General features: G+C 38.3%; 2 protein-coding genes across 4 annotated transcripts in view; one reads left to right on the plus strand and one right to left on the minus strand.

The window, feature by feature from the left end:
* phkb (phosphorylase kinase, beta) overlaps nucleotides 1-345 on the minus strand; it is a 101,708-nt gene extending 101,363 nt beyond the window's left edge. For 2 of the 3 annotated variants that reach the window (XM_085292197.1, XM_085292280.1), the window contains exon 1: nucleotides 268-345. In XM_085292197.1, the coding sequence (XP_085148323.1) occupies nucleotides 268-331 (64 nt within the window). In that variant the 5' untranslated portion in view covers nucleotides 332-345. The remainder of the gene's footprint in view (nucleotides 1-267) is intronic. The other variant, XM_085292369.1, reaches the window with a different exon arrangement.
* Nucleotides 346-683: 338 nt separating this feature from the next.
* The window catches only part of itfg1 (integrin alpha FG-GAP repeat containing 1), a 163,700-nt gene continuing 140,542 nt past the window's right edge, over nucleotides 684-23,841 (plus strand). Inside the window, exons 1-6 of the mRNA XM_085292496.1 lie at nucleotides 684-1,055; nucleotides 1,478-1,559; nucleotides 1,707-1,828; nucleotides 2,850-2,907; nucleotides 3,191-3,268; nucleotides 3,391-3,485. Of these exons, the coding sequence (XP_085148622.1) occupies nucleotides 875-1,055; nucleotides 1,478-1,559; nucleotides 1,707-1,828; nucleotides 2,850-2,907; nucleotides 3,191-3,268; nucleotides 3,391-3,485 (616 nt within the window). The 5' untranslated portion in view covers nucleotides 684-874. The remainder of the gene's footprint in view (nucleotides 1,056-1,477; nucleotides 1,560-1,706; nucleotides 1,829-2,849; nucleotides 2,908-3,190; nucleotides 3,269-3,390; nucleotides 3,486-23,841) is intronic.

Here is a 23,841-nt window from a genome sequence, read left to right on the forward strand (position 1 = left end):
CAGTCCTTCAGGAACACAGTTTAACACAGTAATATACAGCAGCACAGTTTTACTATGGGCGAGATCTCACAGCGACCTGATGAGAAGCTCTTAAAATAGCTCTTGAGTGCTTCACATTTACACCTCTGACCTTTCATGCTTCTACCAACAGTGCAGTAGACACATTAAAACGGGCAGAACAGAGGCACTACGTACAGAGGCACTGCAAGCACAACAGAAAAAGCGGGCGTGTCACAATGCAGAAGATCATGCAAAGTTATGTCAGACCTGATCGCTTTGATCGGGCTTTAAATTCCAAGAGCTTCCACCCGACATCTGCTAAGCTCGCCATGTTTATGAAAATGTTAAAATAGCTACAAAGCTAAGGTGTATCCGGTAGCTTCTTTCAAAATAAAACGCGAATCGGGCTTCTCAGCATAGGGTAAGAAATCATAAGGCTAAATTCTGCCGTGGCTTACCGGTAAATAAAGCCCGAGTGTTTCCACAAATTATCTTCTGCGTGTTAAGATATTGAATTTATTTTTATTAACGCACTCATTTCGATAGTTAATATGTGTCTCATATTTATTAAGAACACAATTTCTTTCCGTTTCCGGTTTGTTTCTAAGTAACTCTCAGTGACTTGATAGCTGTGAAATAGCTCGGGGAGCACGACACTGACGTAAATAAGGAAATTCTAATGTCATATTATTTATCTTTATTTCTAAACGTTACTTGCAGCTTTTCCCACTAGAAATAAAAAAGTACGACATATGCTTAACGCCGTTAAATGTTATGTGTAATTACTTAAAAAGCAGCTACCATTTCCTTCTGCTGTAAAGCAGTGCGCCGTATTACAGTCAGTGTTGTTGTTGGGAGCTACACTGACAGGAAGATGATTTGGACGCTTAAATTAATTACTTTAGCGTTTTTGTTACTTTTGGGGGGACAGTATAACACATTTGCTCTTCAAGATGTAACGGCCGACCTTTTCGGTCCCGGGAATTATGGGACGGTGGCAGCTTTCGGAGATTTTAATTCGGATAAACAGACAGACATCTTCACGATCAAAGAACGTAGGTTTACTCATCCACACTTCACACAGCAAACAGTCAGTAAGGCTTCTTATTAACAGTTTGCACAAATTATGTATATTGAGTTAAAACACTAAATGTAATCAATTTAATATAAAATGTAATTTGACATGTAGTAATGTATATAAAATGCGTTTTTACCTACACATTGAGCTACAATGTAGCTTTGGTTTGCTTCTTTATTTTTAAAACCGAAGTTTAAACGTCTCATAGCAGCCAGAGGGGGGGGGGGAAGTCCACCTCTGGACGACAATTAGCCTGGTCTTGCTGTATTTTTATTAAATGCACCTGTGTTTTCTCTGCAATGACATTTCAGAATGACTTGTGAAAAATATATACTTAAATAAAAAGTAAGTAAACTTAAATTTTTTTAAAGTCTTTATATTGTCTTCTTTTTGTTTCAGAGACTGATTTGGTCATATTCTTGGCTGACTCCAAACCACCTTACTTCAAGCCCAAAGTTCAAGCCAAAAACATTTTGGGAAAGTATGCATATGTGTTTGTTATTTCACTCCATTAGCTTTATTATGGCACTGGTCTTAATTTATGATTGTAAGTATGTTCAGTGCTGACAAACTGAACTTACTCGCATTTCAGCATTATGTTTACTCAGTACTTTTCTTGCTGTTTCAGAAACATCACCAGCGTGGTTCCCGGAGATTATGATGGAGACTCTCAGATGGATGTCCTTCTCACAGCTAAGAATGGCCAGGAAACAGAAGTTTTCATCTTTTGGGGGCACAACCAGACATTAGGTACAGCTCTAATAGTGATTTATTTACAAATGCTGCCCTGCCGTCACAGGAAAAAGCCATACCCTGGACAAGTCGCGAGTCTCTCCCAGGACTAACACATAGAGATCGACAACCATCAATGCTTGCTGAAATGGAAACTCAAAAACCGTTTCTACTCTCTGATGATACTTTAATTTTTTTTAAATTGCATTTGTAAACAATGGTTGGTAGAGAGAACAGAAAGTCTTGGCCTCTCTATCCACTTGTTACAACAGAAGCAAAACATTGTCAAGATTATGCATTTGCTCAGATTTGTCATTGGTGATACTAAACTTTGTATCCACACATATTAATTTCCCCACAGATTTTACTGCTTATATTACAAGTTGATGGAGGCATATTATTGCAATGCAGTAATTCTTAGTGAATCAATCATTGCTGCAACACATGATGTAACATAAATCACAAAATGTGTACATTGCCCGCCAAACTTTCCATTTGCTGTTTTAGAGTTGGTATTGCAGTAATTTACAGTGAAGAAAGCATAGATGTTTCACTTTTAGGACCTTTTGGAGGGTCACTGCCACAATATCATGACTCACTGGGAAACCGTAATTTAAAAGACACATTGTTAATTTTATTAGCAACTGCTGTCCTTTTTTCTTTTATAGGCTATCACCATTCAGTCCAAAACAATAAACATTAACTAGATCAATAAAAATGATACCTCATTTTCCACATGTTACCAACTTTTGCTTAATATACAATGCCAGTAGAAGCTCATCACCTGATTATTCAGATTTGTTTCTTTTTTAGTTTCTTTTTTATGTGTATATTTTCTGTTTAGGGATTCCTTTTTTATTGAACTACAGGCAGAATATATATACAAGAAAAACCATTGCATAATGAATATTTCAAGCTTTAGCTATTTTTAGCAATTTGTAGCTGTTGACTTCAGTTAAGCAAAACCACTGATTTCTGTTCTGTGTTCTTGTCAAACCATTAATACTCAAGGCCTTTTTACCTTCTTCATTTTGTATAGATATTGGAGGGGGGATTAAGCTGAATCACACCTTTAGTGATCAACCTCTTGTCATGGAGTAAGTATCAGTGTAAATTTACATGAATTGCTTTGAATTTTAAATAATTTGCTTGATTTCGATTTTTGGCTCCATTTGTGCATTTTTAGTCAAACTTGGTTTTTACAGAGTTTTTTTTGTCTTAGTTTTCAATAATAAATCTTATCTAACTTTTCCAATATATTAGCAACCATTACCTCATGTTTTACCTCCCTCATCATTGAAGTCCTTCAAAATGACTACTTTGGTGATCTCCGTCTCTCCTGAAGTCTTGTTTTCATTAAAAGAAAAACAATCTTTTCAGTTTTAATGGGGACATGATTCCAGATGTTTTTGGAGTCATCAGCTCTTCCTCCAGTGTAGTCTGCTATCTCACCAAAAGGTAATGGAAAAGTTTCCAAACTAAGAGTTTTCTATCTTTATTTCTAGTGCTGTTACACCTGAAGTTCAATTCTGTGGTGTGTCTAAATTCTTTGGTTGTTTTATAACTTTGGCTTCTCTTAGGACTGAAGTGTGCAGCAAAGCACTGAGTTTAACTGGCGCCATGCGTATGCCTCACTCCAATGCTTTCATTGACCTCAACAAGGACTTCACTGCTGGTAAGTCTGATGTTTAAGCATTGCCTAAGCATGAATAACAACTGTAAAATGCTTTGGTGTTCTTAGTACAACTTATGTTGTCAATTGTATCAAGTCTTTCAGCTTTGCATGTTTTCAAAACTGTCACAACCTTGTACAAAGGTTACATTGACTTAAGGGAAATTATCAGAGAAACTTCGATCATAAATGACTGCATATTGCAAAAGTGCCTATGATACTTTACTGATGTATCATGCACATAAATTTAAAAAAACTAAAATTAAACTAAATGAGTATTATTTTATTCCTTTTTTGGTCATCTTTGGCTTCATGTTGGGACTTTTCTTTTGTTTCTGTAGTGGAATAATATTTCCTGCATAACGATATAGAAATGTTTTCCCTCAATTTATGATTTGTGATCTCCCGGCATAATTCACCATCACTGCAAATGCATTGCTTTGTTTAACTGCACAAATTTCTTACCCCTAATCACCTCCTGATTTGCCCAAAATATACCCAAATCATTTGTTGTTTCAAATCGTTCAGCAGGTCGATAAAGTGAGCTTACACTGTACAGTAAGGTGCTACAAGGATCTCATTTTCTATAATTTTGAGACATTTTGTGTCACTGCATGTTTGCACTACGGGTGTTTGATAACCTTGAACGTGGAATTGAGTACAGCTACTAAGAGGAAAAAAAGGTGGAAAAAAATCCAGGAGGAACCTTTCCAATGCTGTAGCTGGCGCATGTGTGAGGTTGGGAGTTCACAGAAACTCCCCACTAATCAAGCCTTTTAGACATTGTTTCCATTGTGACCCAAGGGAGGATGGAATAGGTTTCCACCACCACTGATTGCAGCAGTTTAACCAAGCTCTTTGGGCATAGGTTCATGGCACACTAAGACGTGGCCTGGAATTGGTAGGTTTTTTTTCTCCCATAAAAACAACTCTAGAAAACCTCCTACAGGGCCTGGTTCCTACAGCCAGAACATACAAGACCCCAAGCGTGAATAATGTTTACATAAAGCCTGGCTTTGAAAACACTGCCTATGGTCACCTCACTCTAAAAGTGCAGTGTTGCCTTCCACTTAACCTTCTTGCTAGCATATTGCTCCATTTCTGTTGGCCTATGATCAGTTTCAGCTGAGACCTAAATCTCTTCAACACTGTTTTGTTTTGTGGCTCATTCCTCTGCTGGTGTCCTTGTACTGTTTTGGTGTAAAGGTTGATACCTGTTATCACCTATTTTAAAGCATGACTTCTGAGACTGAGTCTTTTATAGTCTTTTATTTAGTAAAGCTTATGAATTGATTGAAAAGTAAGCATTCCCCCCCACCCTGCCACCCAAAAAAAGAAAAATCTGGATCCTTTTGCTGTTAAAATGTATCATTTGTTAGTTTTTACTTATTTATAGTGACTTTGTCCATAATGCCATTTTTTTCTATTTATTTGTATCAGTCAGTGCAGCACAGAGACCCTGCCTACTGTAAACCACAGTAATCACTGTCTTCTTACAGCTGCAAACATAACCTTTTGGTGTTTGGAGACATAAAATCCATATAATCTCCTGAATAAATTTAGTGTTCATAAAAAAAAAAAAAGAACTGGTGCATTTTTCTCCAAAAATCTCCATACGATGCAGATGTGGTGTAGCTGAATTGTTTCATAAAGTTCATTCTGCAAAGATGTATTTTTTATTTTATTCTTTTTCTAGAGAGAACTTGAGGAACTGGGAAAAAAAGACCAAAATATATTTAATGCCACAAGTTCAGCTTGACTAGGGGAAAATGGAACAGTCATTTTCTTCACCAGTGAATGGAGAAATCACCTCATTCTTGTTTTACAGCATCTCACTCCTGTCCTTCTGCCCACTAAGTGTAGCGCTGTCACTTATACTTATGGGAGGATTTTTGTTTTTCCTCTGGAAGCTAATCCTTGTGTTTAAGGTAATCAGAAAGGATTTAGTCATGTCATACTCACTGCAGGTATCTTTTTGAGCTATGAGGTTTTTCCCAAGGCTGTCACAATTTAACCAGAGAAGATTTTAATTCATATTTAATCTGTTTAGGGATTAGGAGAAAGTCAATAAATTTCCCCTTTTTGTTGCAGAATTGAAGAAAAAAATCTTTGTTTTTTGGGGGTTGTTTTAATACAAATTAGAATGTGTTTCTTTATCAAGTGTGCTGCAGCTTGTCTGTCAGAGTGATGGCCTACACGTCAGCCTGTCTTTTACTTTTTTTTTAGGTTCTCTGCTTTAGGTAGTCATATCTTGCAGTGCATATGTGCAATCACAGAAAACACACAAGGACAGTGATCATTATAGTAAATTCTTATGACTTGTCAAGTACATTCAACTACAATCACTTGCTGTGGTGAATGCAAGGAAACAGCTTAGAGAGAAGAACCTGTGGGGGGTGGGGACACTTGCTGTACATCTGGTCGATGTCAGACTCTTTGGCTGCTGCTATCTGTGGGGGCATGCAGATGGAGGAAGAGAGAGGAGAGAAAAGTAGGCAGGAAGTGATGGAGTGATAAAGCTGAGCCGGAAAGGATGGATGGTTTGAAATAAAAGGATGCCTGGAAAGATAAAGGGCAGAGGAAGGGTGGGAGGAGGGGTGAGCAACGCAGTGGGTGAGTCTTGAGAATGGCTCAGCTCGCTGTCTGCTGCGACCACCTGCTCCTCTAAGCGGTACCGGCTGGAGTATAACAGTGCGGCTTAAGCAGGGAGAGAATGAGTTTTGAAGACAATCTGGATCCTGTTAGTTAGCCAGTTTAAAATAAATTTGTCTTTAAAGTGACATTGATGCTTTTACGTATTCATATTCTATTATGATATTAATATGTTTGTCATAATTCATTATTTATAGTCAAGCACCTTAGGCAGTTACTGTAGCCTCAAGTCTTTTTGCGCCTATATATATACATCATCATCATCATTATTTATATACACCTATTTCTGGGAAGTTTAGGCTCCATCAGGTGGGTTGGGGAGCATTGATGTGCAGCCATTTTCAGATCTGTCCAGAGATGTTCACTTAGGTTAAATTTGGGCTCTGGCTGGGCCACTCAAGGACATTCAGAGTGGTCCCAAAGCCATCTCTTTATGAACTTCGCTGTGTGCTTAGTGTCACTGTTCTGTTGGAAGATAAACCTTTTGCCTTGGTTTGAGATACAGGCTCTCTAGAGCTCTCTGGAACTGATCTCACAGTTCTTACTGCTGAAAAATGCCCCCACACATAATGCTACCACCACCATGCTTTACTGTAGGTATGGCATTGCCCAAGTGACGACTGTTGCTTAGTTTCCTCCAGACAAGACGCTTGGCATCTGTTTTGATAAACCTAGCAACTGTACCTTATGTGGTTGCCGATATTTGGTGAGCTGATAGAAAAATTGCATTTTGAATTACTTGCCACAAAAAAAAACATTATTCCCTTTATACTCGCTCCTCTTTGGTAATGCTAGTTTGATGCTAAAGTACCAAGACCATGCCTTATGAACATCTGCTACAGATTATGCAGAAATTATAAATTGCACTGGATGCACAAGTAGCATTGTCTTTTATGCATCATTGTTCGCTTTATTTGGAAGGCGAACAGTGCTAAGAAATAAAAACTTCCCTCAAATTTGTGGAAACCCAAAATAACAAATTCAATTTGGAAATGTAAGAAGTAGAAGATACAGATATTTGTATAAAAATGTAGAGAGTGAAAATAAAAAGTTGTCAGAAAAATAAATGCTCAAGTAAAGTACAGACACCTAAGTAGTTATACTTTGTTACTTCCCACTTCTGCTCAGCACACTCTTTGTAGGTAAAATGGAAGAACAAAGAATTCATGAAGCCAAAAATAAACTCCAGGTTGCAGTTTTTTTTTTCATATACTGTAGCTCAGTTAAAGCACCTGTCTTTACTTAAGCTACTAATAGCAGCATATCAACATGTCAATCAACATGTCAAGCAGATGATTGAAAGATGTGGGGGTTTTTTGTTTTTTAAAGGTAACAGACATTGATTATATTACATTATATTACTGTATTTCGCAATAAATCTAACTAAGAAACCCCAATAAACTGGTCACCCAGTATATTTACTCTGTTTTTAACTTTGTGTCAGCGCTGCTGTTTAAAGGATGCTTTCTTCAGCATCTTATTTTACAGTGAGGTATTTTGTTAGTGTCGTTCAAGGAGGATTGAGGCTGTTGCAGGGCTGTGTCATGACCCCAATCTAAGTCCAGTGTCCCTGTAAACAGCACTATAGTAGTGTATTGGGTGACCTCCCTACATTAGCACTGCCAGCAAAGGGCTGGGGGAAGTCAGAAATAGTTACTTGGGCAGTGTCAAGGCCTCATTTAGCTTGCTTATTGGGCACTTCAGCCAACCAACCTGGTGGTGACACATTGCAAATGGCTCATCATCTCTTTTGTTGCCATCATCCTCCCCCAGCCTCTGTCTCTAACTGCAACACATTCGTAACAGCTTCATGCTCATTTGTTTTGCAGTAAATTTATCTCTTTCGTAAAACATTTGGGAAGCTGACGCCTGTTTTAACAAAGTGACATTTTTTGTCATTTAGTTTCTCCAACAGAGTTCATTGTGTAAACTTTGTGTATTAAAATGTAATTATGTAGATATACCAGATATATTTTTAGACCATTTTGTCAAAATAATGGTCCTCAGGCTACTATTTGTTAGCACTTAAAAGGGGTGATGCCACAAAACAAAAGTACAGTATATTTCTCTGTTTTATTTTTTGAATGACAAAAGAAAGCCTGTCATTAAGCACTTCATTGTAGGTGTAGATGTTCTCTTCTGATTACTTGTCACCACAGTGACACCTAATTAACAGGTAAACCGCTCTTACAGGACAGCCAGGAGGTCCAGCTTTAGAAAATAGACAGCCAATGTGAGCAGGTGCTTCAGTGGTCATCAAAGCTTCCGTAGTCATCATAGCAAAAATGGCTACAGGAGATGTCCTTATCTTTTGAATGATGTTCTGTGGGAGTATTCACACTCATAAGATCTGTCTCCCGTAGAGGATCACAGTAACCTCCAGGGGCCACATCACTTCATTTCAAAAAGAGCACCGCCTGGAAGGAAGTATCAGGAGCATGATAAGAACTTGTCTGAGGGAAAGGTAGTAATTGCAAGGTAATTTTAGATGCCATTTTAGGGGAAAAACATGCACAAAGACGGCAATACCAGCATAAGGCTCCATTGCTAGGCAACGGACATGGTAATGCTCTGTGCAGCATCCAATTAAACTACCTCTGTGTTGAAGTGGCTTGTTGATTGTGTGACTAATAATGTGGTGGTGGGGGGAGAGAACAGATTTGCCACCTAACAAGAGTGGCCAAGAAGAAGAATTGATTATACAGGGATTAAGTTTACATTTGGTGAGGCATTTTTAATAGCCATTTTAGAATCAGGACACTTGCACAGAGAAAGCAAGAGAGAGACATTCACTAAGTGAGGAAGGATATTACAGAAATTTTAAGCTTTAACAACCAACCAATGCAACATGTTATTGCTGCTGTGTCTTTTTGTTATGTGAAAAGTATTTTTTTCCCAGTATATTTCCCTGTTTTATCAAATAGTTTCCGAGAAGGAATATTTCAGACGTGAAAACCTAAAAGAATGAGTGATAGTCATGTTAAGGTATTTCTTAAATATGGGATAAAGTATTCCTTATTTTTATGGGTAGCACAGTGATGTGGTGATTAGCACTTACCTCACAACAAGAATCTTCTGAGTTTGAATCCCCTGGCTGGCTGGACTCCTTCTGTGTGTAGTTTTGTGTTGTCCTTCTACTCCTGCTTCCTCCCAGGGTCCAGAGACATTCACCTTGGGTTAATTGGTGATTCTAAGTTGGCCGTAGGTGTTAATAGTTGTCTCTTTCTCTGTGTTAGCCAGTAGAAGCCTGTCCAGAGTGTATCCCACCTCTCACCTTGTGACAGCTGGAATAGGCTCAACCCCCAACCTTAACCCTAATTTTAAAGAAATTGGAAGAAAATGACAGGATGGATCCCTTCTTTATTTTTCTGTACACTGAAGGTCATGCATTTTGGAGAATACCTGTGCCCAAAGTGCATTTAGTATGAAGGGATTTGAAATTCTCATAGGTGTCTTACAAACGAAAAGATCAACGTCACTGATATTCATCTAAGCTTAACTAAACAGATAGTTTAACTTTACAGACCCAAAAAAGAGACCACAAAAACTGTTGGCGGGTCTGGTTTGTGGGAGTACTATGTCTGCCATATTTGCAGTAACTTGATAAACTGAGAATAAATGCCCAGTCTTTTTGAATAGTTGTGTTGTAAATTGAAGTGTGGTAGTGGTGTGTTGTGGCATTCACGTCCATGACCGTAGCCTGTGAATATACATTACCTCTTTTATATATATTATATATTGCAAACTTTAGAAGAAAAGTAAAATATTGAAGAAAGTATCTAAGAATAATTCTTACTGACCTCCAAGATCCATTTTTTAACCTTTAGAAAATTGACATTTTTGTCTTTTGGAGAAACGTGTTAGCTATTATTGGATGAGTACCCATGACATTTGCTGCATATATCCATTTTAGCCAGAGCATGAATCTTAATAAATTTGGGGATCCTTTGATGTGTCTTTCAGCACCACCAGTTGCTTAAATATTCCGATATTCCAGTATTAGTCATTTGAACTCTAGATGGAAATTTTTTGTATAATATGACAGATAACCTACTTAACTCTTTAGGTACAGAGTGATTCACTCAGATTGTCAGTGGGAAGAAATGTGAATCACTTGATTTTCCCAAATCCCTAGTGAAATACTTTGCTGACCAATTAACATATGAATGAAGTTCCCAGCATGAAACACGTTGATTCTTTGTTTCTTTAATTGAACAGGAGCTGTGGACATGCATATTTTGCAGTGTCACTGATAGGCAGTATTGCTTTCATTAGTGTGGAATGCTAAATGGCCGACGAAAAGAGGGGCATTTTTGTACTTGCTTTCAAAGAACACTCTTTAAAGCATGTATTGGGTGACCGATTGTTTGACGATGTGTATGAAAGGTCCCAGGTTGGATTTCAGCCGTGGAAGGTTGTTGAGATTTAAAAAAAAAAAAAAAAAAAATTTTCACGTTTTAACCAAATTCACAAACATGGTTGGTTTTGACAAGTCCTGCCAACCTTGTTTGTGACACTTTAGGTTTGCATATTTTGTGTGTGTTTATCAATCTTAATATGTAATGTGCCCCTTGCAAATGTTATTGCTTAACCTGGAATAGACACACCCAACAGTGTATTTATTGCAAGTACACTGCTCATTGCTCTTAATGTTGGGACACTCCACTGATGTACTGTATGCACACGCACACACACACACACACACACACACACACACACACACACACACACACACACACACACACACACACACACACGCACACACTTGGTTCCACTCTGTGTAATGAGCTTTTATAGCTTGTTGCACATACTCACAGACAGATACACATTTAGCATAAAAAATGTTGTGAACAAAATAGGATTGAAAGTCTGTGTGAAAGTCCCCATAGCTACTGCACCTACGTTGTTCCCTGTAATGGTTTTAGGAGATTATTTTTTCTGGGAATAGCGTGGCTCCATTCTGCGTTTGTGTGTTTTGCCATGTTTGTGAATGAGGCATTTTGATGGATCGGGGTCAGAGTCACACAGTGTGGAGTAGGCCTACATATTGGCTTAGAGACGGATTTATTCAGCAGAGCTTTATACTTTGTTCCTGGCCCGGATTTTGCATTTTATCTGGGCGTGTGTGGGGTAGTTTTGTAAGGGAAGGTTGTGGATGTATACTGTGAATATCAGAACTAGCATCATGATGTTGAGACAGTTTATTGATGGTCCTGTATGTGTGAGAGTTGGTGCATGTACTTGCGTAGGAGCTGAGAATTGTGTGTAAGTAACGGTGTACATTTGTATGGATGCTTGTAGTGTGTGTACTTGTGTAAAACCTGTGCAGCTGCTTTGACGTTGATTGACGGCATTCATTCTTTATTAAAAGTGTTTTGACTAATTTACCAAGTCAGCCATGTTGCAGCCTCTGGGGAAAAACACTGATAGAGAAGAGCATCTTTGAAGCAGCTCTTTCAACCCTCTTGGTCTGTTTCAGACATTTTAATAGAGAGGAAAAAGTTACTGTCATTTTTCACTGCATTAACAAGTGAAGTGTAGGTGATATAGTAGCAGTGCAAATGTTTTTTTAAAGGTTTGCGTCTGCTCTATCTTTCAACGCTATAGTAAATCGTCTTTGTGGGCTTTGGGCAAGTTTGGAAAAGCTCGTTTCACAGTCCACTGGTTTCTTGCTAGCAGAGAGACAGGGCCACATATCAGTGAAGGTGGCCAGAGAATATTTGCCACCAAACTTGCACACTACCCACTGCCCTGCACCTCTTAAAGGGACACTCTGACATTGCAAGATTGTAAAGTTTTTCCAATGTGAAGGGACATTACATTCACCATCACACTGGATTCAAACTGTTTGGTTCTTTTAATTTCAGAATCATCTTAAATATTTTAGGATTATTTTTAGTTTACTGTGATTGGTGCCCTGTAAGTTGGTTTTTTTGTGTGTGAATTCCTTGATATGATATTCTTTAGAGCCAGAATTCTTGAGCAGACACCTCAGTGTGCTATAACTGTGAAGGGCTAAAGGTGAGCAAGTGTCAGGCATCCGTTTCCTTAGGATGACCTTTTTGATCTCACATAATCAAATAGATGGCAGATGTCTGCAACTATGTTGTTTTTCATAAGCATACATACTCTGCATAAAATACAGACCATTATTCTGTAATGCACAATCACAGACATAACAGCCTGTCTATTTGCAACCACTCACTATATGCACTCATTCATATTCTGTGCATCTGTTGTTTGTCAGGTGTGTTTACACTGGGAACATTTTTACATTTTCTCCTTGTTTTTTTACTTCTTTTTTTTTTTTTATTAAATTGAAAGCTCTTCACTACAAATATAAAACTTAGCTCGAAGAGTAAAGAAATTTGTGTCTGGTCGATTATTTCTTTGTTGTAAAAGTGCTTCTTGGCATTAAATCTTATATCATTGGAAAGTTTGTTTATTTTTCCTTAAATGTTTCCACAGCATAGTTGAGTATGTGGGTTGTGCCCATGAAAAACTTGTCAAATCGTCTATGCCAATGCTAAATAGCCTATTCTGCTAAAGGCTCTTGTTTTTAGTTTGTGGTACCCCGAGTGTTGACAAGCAGGTGCCTGATTGGCAGCTGATTAGCATTATTCAGCGAGGAGTCCAGATTTGGCCTATGGCAGTTAGATCACACTGATACAGTAATAGCTTTTGGTGGAGGCAGTGTGATGGTGAGGGGCGGCTTCTCCCTCCATCATAAAACAAGGCTTATCATCATTGGAGGCAATCTCAACGCCGAGTGCTATCAAGATGAGATTCTGCAACCAGTGGCAATCCTATATCTCCACAGTCTGGTACTGAATGCTGTCCTCCAAGAATATAACACTTGCCCCCTCATTATCAGAGACTACCTCCAGAGTTTGGGAGTGGAGAGGATGGAATTGCCTACTTGCAATTCTGATCTCAACCTCACTGAAACTGGTAGCATCAGCTGGGGGGTGCTGTTTGTGTCAGAGTGACCAACACAGCCGCACTGGCTGTACAAGGGGGGTGCCAGGGTATTAAGACCCCTGTTTATTAATGAATACATTCTTAAATTGCCGATATTGCAAAAATTGTTTCTTCAGACTTCAATCATCCAATCCAATAAACGACGCCAAACAATAAGTTTATATTCACAAGTAAAAATATTTAAAGGCTGCTGAAGTATTACAGATGAGAAATTACCAAATGATTACAAGTGGTGGACAAACAATTTTATAAAGAAAAAAAGGAAAAACAAAAAGAGGAAAAAAAATCCTCATTGACAAGAACTGTGGATATCAGAGTTGGTGCCAAGATGCAAATCTTTCACAGGGCTGGTCAGGAAAAGTATAAAAGGTTTGGGGGAACAGAAGATTATCAGTGTGGTGCCAGTTAGTGCGTTAGTTAGTACAATTTTCTTCTTCCAGCATTGAAACAGGCACCAGTTATTAGCCTTTTGGGCTCAAATGTCAACATATTTTCAGACCAACCTTGTCTCCTTGCGTCTCTGCTCCCTCCTCGCTGTAAGTGAGTGAGGTAAAGTATCTGTTTCACTGGTGACAGCTGTGACATTTCCTTCAGAATGCCAAAAGCTCTCTCTCTGTCCAGCTGAGCTGTGGATCAGTCCGAGGGTTAAAGACAGAAGGAACAGATCGATGCAAACAAACACAGAGGGCCTGACTGATAGGCTGCAGAATGGCTTATAGCAGGCCTGTAGACAAATATATCCGAAATACACAAAAACAAGAAAGTGCACATATGTACACTCTGCATTTATCCTCCGTTTTATCCTCATTTTACTTCATTACTGTCAATATAATCCAAACTCTGTCATGCACACACATGGACCCACACACTATAATTAAAGACCCATGAAGTGGACATTTGTCCTCTAGCCTCCATAAATAAAACAATGTGATCAGTTGGAAATGATAGCCTTCCTTGAGCCTATCTTCATGGCAACCCTGATAGGATAAACCCTTATACACAGCTGTGCATCTTCACATGTGTGTCTGTGCTCCTGCGTTCATATTTGACAGCCAATGGGGGGATGAGAGTCACAGCTTGTTTGCTGAGTAACTGGCTAACAAATAACCTGCTTAGGGGCAGCAGGACAAGAAGGAAACCAAGGACTGGCACTTTCTCTCTCTCACTATTACTTTCATACTGTGTCTCTGTTTCTCTTTTGCTGCCATTCTCAAGGTTTTACTGACCCTTTATCCTATTTTGACTGCACTGCCTTTTTACTTTAGTCATATATAATTGTAGCACTAAAAACATTTATATAACCCAAATGGCTTGAAGTGTTGTGGTGGTGAGTGATGTGACAGCACACGTGCAGAAAAACACTCAGCACATCAGACACTAATGCAGCATTCGTGTTGCTGGCTGTCAGATCCACTCTGCACTGCAGCCTGGATAAACCGCAGCTACTGCTGCTGCAAGCCTTTTACAGGTATAAGCAGGGGGCTGTTATTTTGCTGTTGTTGGCCTCAAATTACCCTTGAAGACTAAAGAAAGCTTACACAGAACCTATATATTGAAGTGTGAAAGGTGTTTGTTTATATGTATTAATTTATTTCTTATATTGTAATTAGTCTCCATCATTTTTATTTATTTATTTATTGATGTACGTATTTATTTAAATCCTAAGTTTAAGTAATAAATGGCATTGACTTGCTCTATTTGAATGGACAGTAAAATAATTACTGTTAGTTTGTAGCTCCTCAAAATTGATTTTTACAACACAGGCAGCGTGGTGGCTTAGTGGTTAGTATTGATGCCTCACAGACAGAGAGACTTGGTTTAAAGTCTCCTCTGTGGAGATTCTCCCTGTGACCACTCAGGTTTTCTCCAGGCATCCCTGCCATTGGAAAAATAAGCCAGGTAATACAGCAACCTTGAGCATTTTTAAAATAGATTTTCTTATTTTTAAGAGTCATACTTCTTTGTTAAATAAAGCTCAAACAAATTAAGTGAATTTTTTGCTGCCTTTAATATTTTAGGCTAGTATGTCAGTTGTTGAAGTTGGACCTACTTAAAAAAAGAACAGTATTGTTTCTGACTTTACCTATTACAGTATCAGTTGCTGAAAACATTCGATGGCTGTCATGAAAAAGAAGTCAGAGCATACAGCCTTAGAAATCAGTCCACAGGAAGTGTCCAATTTAACCACTTTCCACTGCCGATAGCAGCTGCAATGGTCTCTAAAATTGAGAATTGGACTTGGAAATGTCTGCTGGTAGTGTATATATGTGTATGTATGGATGGATGGACGGATGGATGGATGGATGGATGGATGGATGGAAAAAGACAAAGTATATACGAATCAAGAAGTCTGGGTTCTAAAACCTTTGAGTATATCAAGAGTGGACGGAGTGACTGTATTATGTTATCTTATACTATGTACAAAAGTTGATTCTGTTCATCTGGACGTAGCGTTTTCAAAAACTCTATGTACAAGGCATACTATGTAAATCTTGTACACAGTGACCCAACTTTACTTGTCAATCAGTGCACGCACAAAAACCCACCCATAAAAGTGCACTAGCCTTTTAACAAGCTGCTAATTGTGAACTTGCAAGCACAAAGAGTCACAAGCAAATGAATGCGTTTTTTTTGTTTTTGTTTTTCTTTTTTTTAAGTATGTGGTTTCCACGGTGCTGAAAGACAAAGAGACCTGCAGATGTGTTCAGAGTATTCCAGTGTAGTGTGTGTGTGTGTGTGTATTTGTATGTTAATACTGTGGCAGACATGAAAGTAATACAACTGGTGTTAACAGGGCAATTAGCTTCAGCTCTATATATAGACTTCGCTTTTGCACCATTAAATGGAAGTTTACTGGTGCTTGTATTGCACTTTTCTAGTCTTACTAACCACTCAAAGCTAAATTCACACTACACTTTATTCACTTCACATTAAACACTTGCATATAACATCCACTCCTATGGCCACTTTAATTTCACAAATTTTCCTAGCATGCATGTCTTTGAATTTAATTTTCTTCATGAAATGTGGGATGAAACGAGAGGCTCTTTCCACTATATTTTGATAGTGCTGCACTACTGGACCATCCAAGGTCCTTTTTATAATTGTGTCTGGATATTTTTAGAGGCCAGGTTAATGCCTACAGATCGTTTTTTTTATTGCATGGAAAAGCAACTGTTATTTCAGTAAAAGCATAGCACAGAAGATTTTTTTTTTTTTTTTTTTACTGATTCAGTTCCATAAGATATCACACTAAGCCATAATAGCTAGACAGCATCCAGTACCAGGGCCTTTTAATTAGTTTAAGCTCTCCCCAAAAAAATAAAAAAAGCGGGGTTGGCAGTACGGGGTGGGGGGATGGGGGTGGGGGTGGGGGGGCTGTTTGGTCCTCAAGACAGTAGAATGGGCGCTAAGTGATGGTCTGCCGACAGGTTCCACTCTTGCCCTTTAAATGCAGGTGGTGTTTGTCGTTCACTTTTGGGGCAGGAGAATTTTTTTTTTTTTTTTTGCCATTTTTTGCTTCACTCTGGAACATGAATTATTAGGAGAATGCAGGGAATGGCAGTACAGGACTAGCTCTATAGAGAGAGTGTTGAGAGACTGCTGTGATAAGGCATTTTAGCCCTTAACAGTTTGCTTAATCATTTACAACTGGGTTTCCCCTTTGGCCAGAAATTTTGCCTTTTGATGTGCTCATTCATTTATACAAACCAGTTAATGTTTCAGCTTACTGTTCTTGGGAGTCATAACACCTTTTGATCCGCGGCAATGATGCTACCCTGTAGTAGCGCAGATAAAAGACTTTGTGTGTGCAGAGAGAAAAAGATAGAGCGAAGGTGATAGTGAGACAAAGCAATAGATAGTATAGGCCCCTGCCTGTAGCTGTCTATTCTCCTCAATGTCAGAGTTCTCCTTCTCTGCGAGAGGCTTAGCACCCACCTAGCATCACCCTATCTGTTTATACAGAGGCTAATAGGAAGCCTGGTCTTTATCCCCACACTGCAGCTCAACATAATGGAATAGAAAGACATAATGCTGCTCGAGTCAAACAGTCAGTAGAGGCCTTTAAATTGCTTCCAATCCCCTTAACAAATCTGATGGAGAGGCTATGAATAACTCAAGGGCTTCTCTTCTCTTCTCTTCTCTTCTCTTCTCTTCTCTTCTCTTCTCTTCTCTTCTCTTCTCTTCTCTTCTCTTCTCTTCTCTTCTCTTCTCAGATTAGCCGTACTTAACCAGCAACGGAACTTACTTTTACTCTTACTTTTATTAATTAGGATATGTCTTCTTGTGCTTACCTTCCAGTTTGGAGATCTTAATTTAAATCACACTTGCTGCAAACAGTTTCTTCAGAAATGTACATTTTCTCTATGAATGAATACAGACCAGATAGAATATAGTCCAGTCTCCAGATGACTTGTTCAAGCGACATCAGTTTGATAGAGACCACCCTTGGAGTTTCTTCTTTTATGCTCTCTTTCTCCTGCGTCATGTAAATCGACTGAAACAATCCAATGAAATGTGGTTACAAGAATGTCTAAAATATTCAGCTCTGATGTTTTCATCTTCATTGTCAGGGTTTATTAAGCAAGAAGCACTCAGTACTAACAAGGGGAAAAGGTTTATATGATATTGAAGTTTAAAAAAGTAAAGTAATATTACAATACATTTGAACTTTTTCTACATGAAAGATGCAGCCTAGTTTGAATTTAGAGCAGGAGGTGTGCTATAAATTAGTAAAAGCAGGTTACAGTGGTGAGTCAAATCAGAGCCTGAGATGTACGACTTGTCTAAGCCAGAGAATTATTATCTCTACTGTTGTCATGAAAAAGCGGTGAAACAAATGGTCCGGACTGGACTGGAATAAATCCCTGCTTTGAGAGGAAATTTTGAGGAAGAGAATATATTTATAAAAGAAATTCCACTAATATGCATCCCCACCATTTTGCTAAGTATAGTTTGCGACCCAACTCACTTTTGGTGAAAATATATTAATGATGTGGCAAAAAATCACATCATAGAAGGTAAAAATTCATCAGCTGGTAGGTTGGGGTTTTGATGTTTTAGGTGAAAAACTATATATGTTCTGTTTTTTCCTTCTTCTCTTTAAATGGAACCAAAACATAACAGCCACTGTTTTTTGGTTATTTACTTTCCATTACTTCTCTAGAACCTCTTGGTAAATGGATTGACTGGCACTTATAAAGTGCTTTTCTGCTCTTACTGAATACTGAAAGTGCTTTTTACTACAAAGTCACTTTCAACCATTTGAACACACTTGTGCAGCAATTTGTTGTTTGCCTATAAGCTATCATGCACACATTCATATGCCAATAGATACATCAGAGGAGTCCACAGTCTTGCGTGAGGAACTGGGGCAGCCTGGGATGAGCTACAGCAACAGCCACTTGAACTAGTCATGTGGTAATACATAAAATTAGGATCAAAATTGTACGTCAAGCTTCAGATCCTAAATGCGGAAAAGAATAACTTCCAGAGAGGAAGAGTAAAAATCTTTTTCTCCAAGTACCCTAAACAAAAAAAAGACAGTTACTAACTCTTATGTGATTGAGGATATTGTAAATCCACATGAGGCACATTGCATGTTTTGTTGCCAGCATGTGTTAAACAGCAAACACCTGTCCTAAGCAGTTCAAATCATCTATGTAGTAATAGGAACTGCATCAGCCATCCAGCCTTTGTGCTACATGCTGTTATTTGTCCCAAAAATAACAGCTCAAAGACGTACAATACCCACACAGCCTCAGCATTGTGCAACATGGTGTTGTGTGCCACAGTTTACCATGCTGGTTGTTCTGTGGTACTTGAGCTGTTTTGCTTGTTGTTTTAAAAACCATGTTATTAGCAAGAGACACTTGCAATTATTCTGTTAGTGTGAAAGGCCCAGCTGATTGTAGATGATTGGCTGGATCACAAACTGATGACAAAGAAATTCACAGATGCACGCTCAGATATTTAAATAATGTGCTGAAATCAGCCATGCGGTGTGGGGGTGGGTGTGCATGTGTTTATGCAGGCTGCTCATCATGTACCCACTCATATGGGTATGACGTGCATGCCTTTTGCAGTGCCATTTCTAGGGAAGGAAGAATTTAACAACACTGAAAAGCCTGAAAGAGAAAGCAGAGTAACATGGAAGAAATGGTGAAGTTACTGAAGATGGAAAGCATCTTTTGCAAATTAAAGGACTAGCTTGCTTTTGCTCTGTACTAATTAATTAAGTAAACATCTTTTTCAGATGCATCTCAAGCACAGGATGGCCTTACCATTTGGTATCAGTTTCTTTCTGTTTTGCTTTGTCTCCCTCTGCCCAGTGTTTTTGATGCCTTGTATATCCATCGCGTCAGCTATCACAGTTAGCATGTCTTTAATTATCCGACAACATGACATACCAGTTAGAGCTCTGAATCCCTATTGTTGTTACGCAATCCCACCCTCCTACACACAAACACATTTATATACCTCAATTATGCATCTTTCCCAAGTGGTGGAGGATGACAGCTCCATTAGCCTATGCTTTAATTGAGTGTATGTGCTCATACTGCAAGGAGCTAGATAATGTTGTTGAAGTTGGATTTGGTGCCTCTAGTTTGTTAAATGTGACTCAGCAAATAAAATGAGCTAAAGGATGAAGTGATGTAGCAGTCGGTATTTCCAGCCTCAGACGCATGATTAGTTTCTTTTGTATTTGTTTGTTTTTGTCTATAGTTGTATGGGATGAAAAGAATAGAGCATTATGCACAATAAAGTCCTAAAAAACAGTTACCCTCAGTATAGAAAACATAGCAAAACATAAGAGAAGACAAATCAACTGTAATTGAGAAAAGAAGGAAAAAACAGGGAGAATACTTTTGTACAGAACGTGGTAAATTGTACTGGGTATTTGAGAACAAAGAAAACTGAGTAAGATTACGTCTTCTAACATCTATCTGATGAAGAAGATTGTGTTTACAGATTATATGGTTAGTTTATGCACTGATCAAAAGAGGTTCTGCCTGGGGATTCAGCGATATAATAGTGCAGGTCACACCGACATACACCTCACTACAATTTAAACTCAACATGCAGAAACATTTGCTAATCACTTTGTTTGTATAGTCCTAATATTAAGCAGAAGGCTACACATTCCTTATAGCTGAGGCATTACTGATGGCTTACAAGTACACAGCAGCTGTCCTGATTTTCTTTTTCTACTGGGCCGTGGATTGATGGGATTCTCTGGCTTTGATGGATGTACTGGTCACCACCAAATGCACAGGACTGACAGGATTACTGGTGGCTTGTCGTGATACTGGGACAACCACAGTGCCCGTGAACTCCCAGTCAATGTTTCAATGTTTTGTGTCATCTTCATTGAGAACATCTGCCTGTCATAGCATTGCTTGACGTTGAAAAAATTTGAAAATGTAAAAAATTTCATCCAGCTGTTTAATCTCTACTTCAAACATGGGTGGCTTGAATTTAGTGCTGAGCAGGAGCCCACCCCCCAACAAGAGATTGGTGATCAGATAACTAATGCTTATTCCTAAAAGACTATCAAACAGTCCATAAAGCCGGCTGCTTCAGTGATTTCTTTGTATCATTAAACTGGTGTCACGCTGATTTACCATTGCTATCATACAACACTGTCAAATTCACAGTGGGCATTTTCTAAAATTAAAAAGATTAAATTAAAGCAGCAGAACCAACGACATCCTTATTTGATCCATACTTTTTTTGTCATTTTTGGTCCTTACACTAGTATTACATTTAAACTGCCTTGCTTGTTTTCTTTCGTTTCTTTTTCCTTCACACGTTCTAGCCCTACTAACGTTGCTAAAATGAAGCTAAAAAGATTTTCGGCAAGTCTTTCTCATATTGAATATAGGAAGGAAAACAGATTTTTATGTTAAAACAATGGAGTAGACTTGACCTATTGAGTCATATCCCTTTTGATCCCTGCTGTCTGTCCAAAGATTCTGCATTTTGGAAAACTGACAAGACTTTCCTCAGTTTTTAATAATTTAACTGTTTATATTCTAGCAAAAAATGACTGGGTTAATTCAATGGGATGGTGTTTTGGTTTAAAATTTATGAACCTTTTTAAACTGATATATAAATTCTTACTCATACATACTTTACTGCATACATGTTATCCTTCGCTAAAGTAGTTTGGACTCATGGTCATCATTAAGGTATCAGAGGTATCAAAGGAAATGATAAATGATCAAGGGCAGTAAATACATACTTCTTGTTTAACTTAAATTATCAAAAGGAATGCTTTTATAGGCAGTGGTTTAAATTTTCAATATGACTGAAAAAGTATCCAGTGAACTAGAAAAGAATGATAAAGATATGCTTTGAAAAAACATTATTTCAGAACAAAATTAAATTGTGATAAGTGGTCAAAACATGAAATACCATACCCGGAGGAATTTCCCATAGGATCCACTCTTCTGTTCTGTTCTGTTTTTTGTTTATGTTCCTCTTTTTTGTTGGAGTCCTCTTTATATCTTTATATTAAAGACCCTTAGAAGCCCAGTTATAAGTCCCTGTAACAGCAAAACTATGTTAAAGTGAGTGATGGTGGCAGCACTTATGTTTCTATTGCTATTTGGAGCTCTTCTCTCTGGAGAATTTGTGGAATACTTTATTGCAAAGAAAGTGAGTTAGAGAAGGGGGAACAGAGAAGTACAATACTTTTAAAAAGATCATTTTAAAGGAATCACATTGCGATTACAATATTGCATAGTTTACAAACCAGAACTTTGTTTTCAGTCTGTCTGTATTCCCCTTGACAGACTGTGAAACTGCTTTCCTTCTTAGGACAGATCTGAGAACAGAGCCACCTGTAGTGTAGTGTCCAGGGAGGAAACAGAGTGAAGTTTCAAGAGTGCTCAAGTGGTCTTTCCACGTTTAAATTGTCAGTTTACACCCTCAAGATGCTGCATGAAAGTGGTGAAGACCAGACTAACCAAAATAAGTGCAGTGACCTTCTAAGTTGGGCTGAATTTAGTAAAAGTCTAAAGCAAGAGAAAATAATGGAGATGAGTCTGTTAGTGGTGAACATGGGTGAAAAAAAGAAAAGCAATAAGATGAGCAAAAAGAGGAAGAACCCCCACAGCGAGAATGTTAAGTGTTTACAAGATGAACATCTCTCTGCTGCTCTATTCCTCTCTCACTGACACAACGCCATCGCATCTAATCAGCCAATCACGGCTGGGTTCTGTTTAAGAGGCCTGATTGGCTGATTAACCAAGCTCATCAACACACCACCCGGTGTGGCTCCAAACACACATAGTAACACGAAAACCTGCATAAACACGCTCTGCAAAGTGCTGTGTGTTTGTTTGTGCGTCTGCACATATGCATAATCTATGCATACATTTGTTATGTACTTTGCATTTGTTAAAAAGTTTGGAGTCCGCGTGGGCAGCATTTCTGCAAGTCCACAAGGATTAAAAGTTGTAGTTGAACTGTTTTACCAGCTTGAGCACCTTAAATGTGGCATTACTTTGCAACAGCTGTAGCTGGTTTTAGATAAATAACCACCATCTGTGGCCCACCATCCCTGTGATTAAACACAAAGGCACCAGAGCCTCAGATACATTTTTGGATATGTAATGTTATATGACTATAATTTGTAGTACACCGTAGGTTCTATTAAAACCATGAATCCATGTGTGTTTAGCACAGATGGCGTAGTATATTCTCTATATGTTAATAGTTGGTAACTTGATAGTTAATAGTTGGTATCTCTCTGACATAAGAAGCTGATGAATTATTTTGAAGGAGGGCCAGGAAATTCAAATCCACCAAATTAGGAGCACCTGCCACAGTGGGAAGCATGTGTAAAGCACAAAACATACATATATGCACTAAAACCTAGATTTTAAGAATGCTAGCCAACTAAATCCTTTCTCACATGAGCTCCTAGAATGTATTTGGGAAGTTGAGCTCATCCAGAGAAAGTTACTTGTCACTTGTGAAATGACTACAGATGAAATCTAGGACTACATTTCCATGTGTATTTGTTACAAGACTTTTTTAATCGGTATGGTATCAGAGGATCACTTTTCAGTCAAAAAGCTTTGACTGAAAATCTCTTTCAAAACAGTATTTTTAATGTCATGTATAGTCATGCATATTGAGTGACATTGTAGCATCTTGAACTTGTTGGCTTTGATGACCATGACATTACTAGATAATTCTTCTGTGTATGGATATAGGATTTCTATAGTGCTTTCTATCATTACACACACAACCTCCGTTTGTCCTGTTGTTCCAGTTTTTCCTTTATTAATTTTCCCCTTATTTCAGTACCATTTGTATATGCCCATGCAGGGCACAGCAACACATAGCAGGGCCCAAAGCAGATCAATGGCAATATTTATTTCATGTCCAATTATTGGGGCAGAACCAGAGCACACAGGAATGAAAGTAAACGTCCTCTCAAAGAGAAGCACGCAGAAACTGCATTATAAGTGCAGCCTGCAGCCTGAGCTTCAAGAGCAAGTAATATGAGTACAAGTGCAGGTTATAGGATTCCAATAGAGCAAGCTACAGGCACTACCAGGGGTGAAGACTCCAGAAGCTGAGCAAAATCCATCTGCTTTGAGCAGGAGATTCCACCACTATCCCTTTTCCTTCTCCTTACTTGTTTTTACTTGTACTGTTTTAAGAAGCCAATTTATCTTTGTTGCTTTAGGAAACCTACTTAAACTGCATA

This window comes from Mchenga conophoros, linkage group LG1 (assembly GCF_057382185.1).
Source record: "Mchenga conophoros isolate Kocher_MC1m ecotype Shallow Benthic linkage group LG1, M_conophoros_male_GT1.1, whole genome shotgun sequence".
In the NCBI taxonomy this organism is placed as follows: Eukaryota; Metazoa; Chordata; class Actinopteri; order Cichliformes; family Cichlidae; genus Mchenga; species Mchenga conophoros.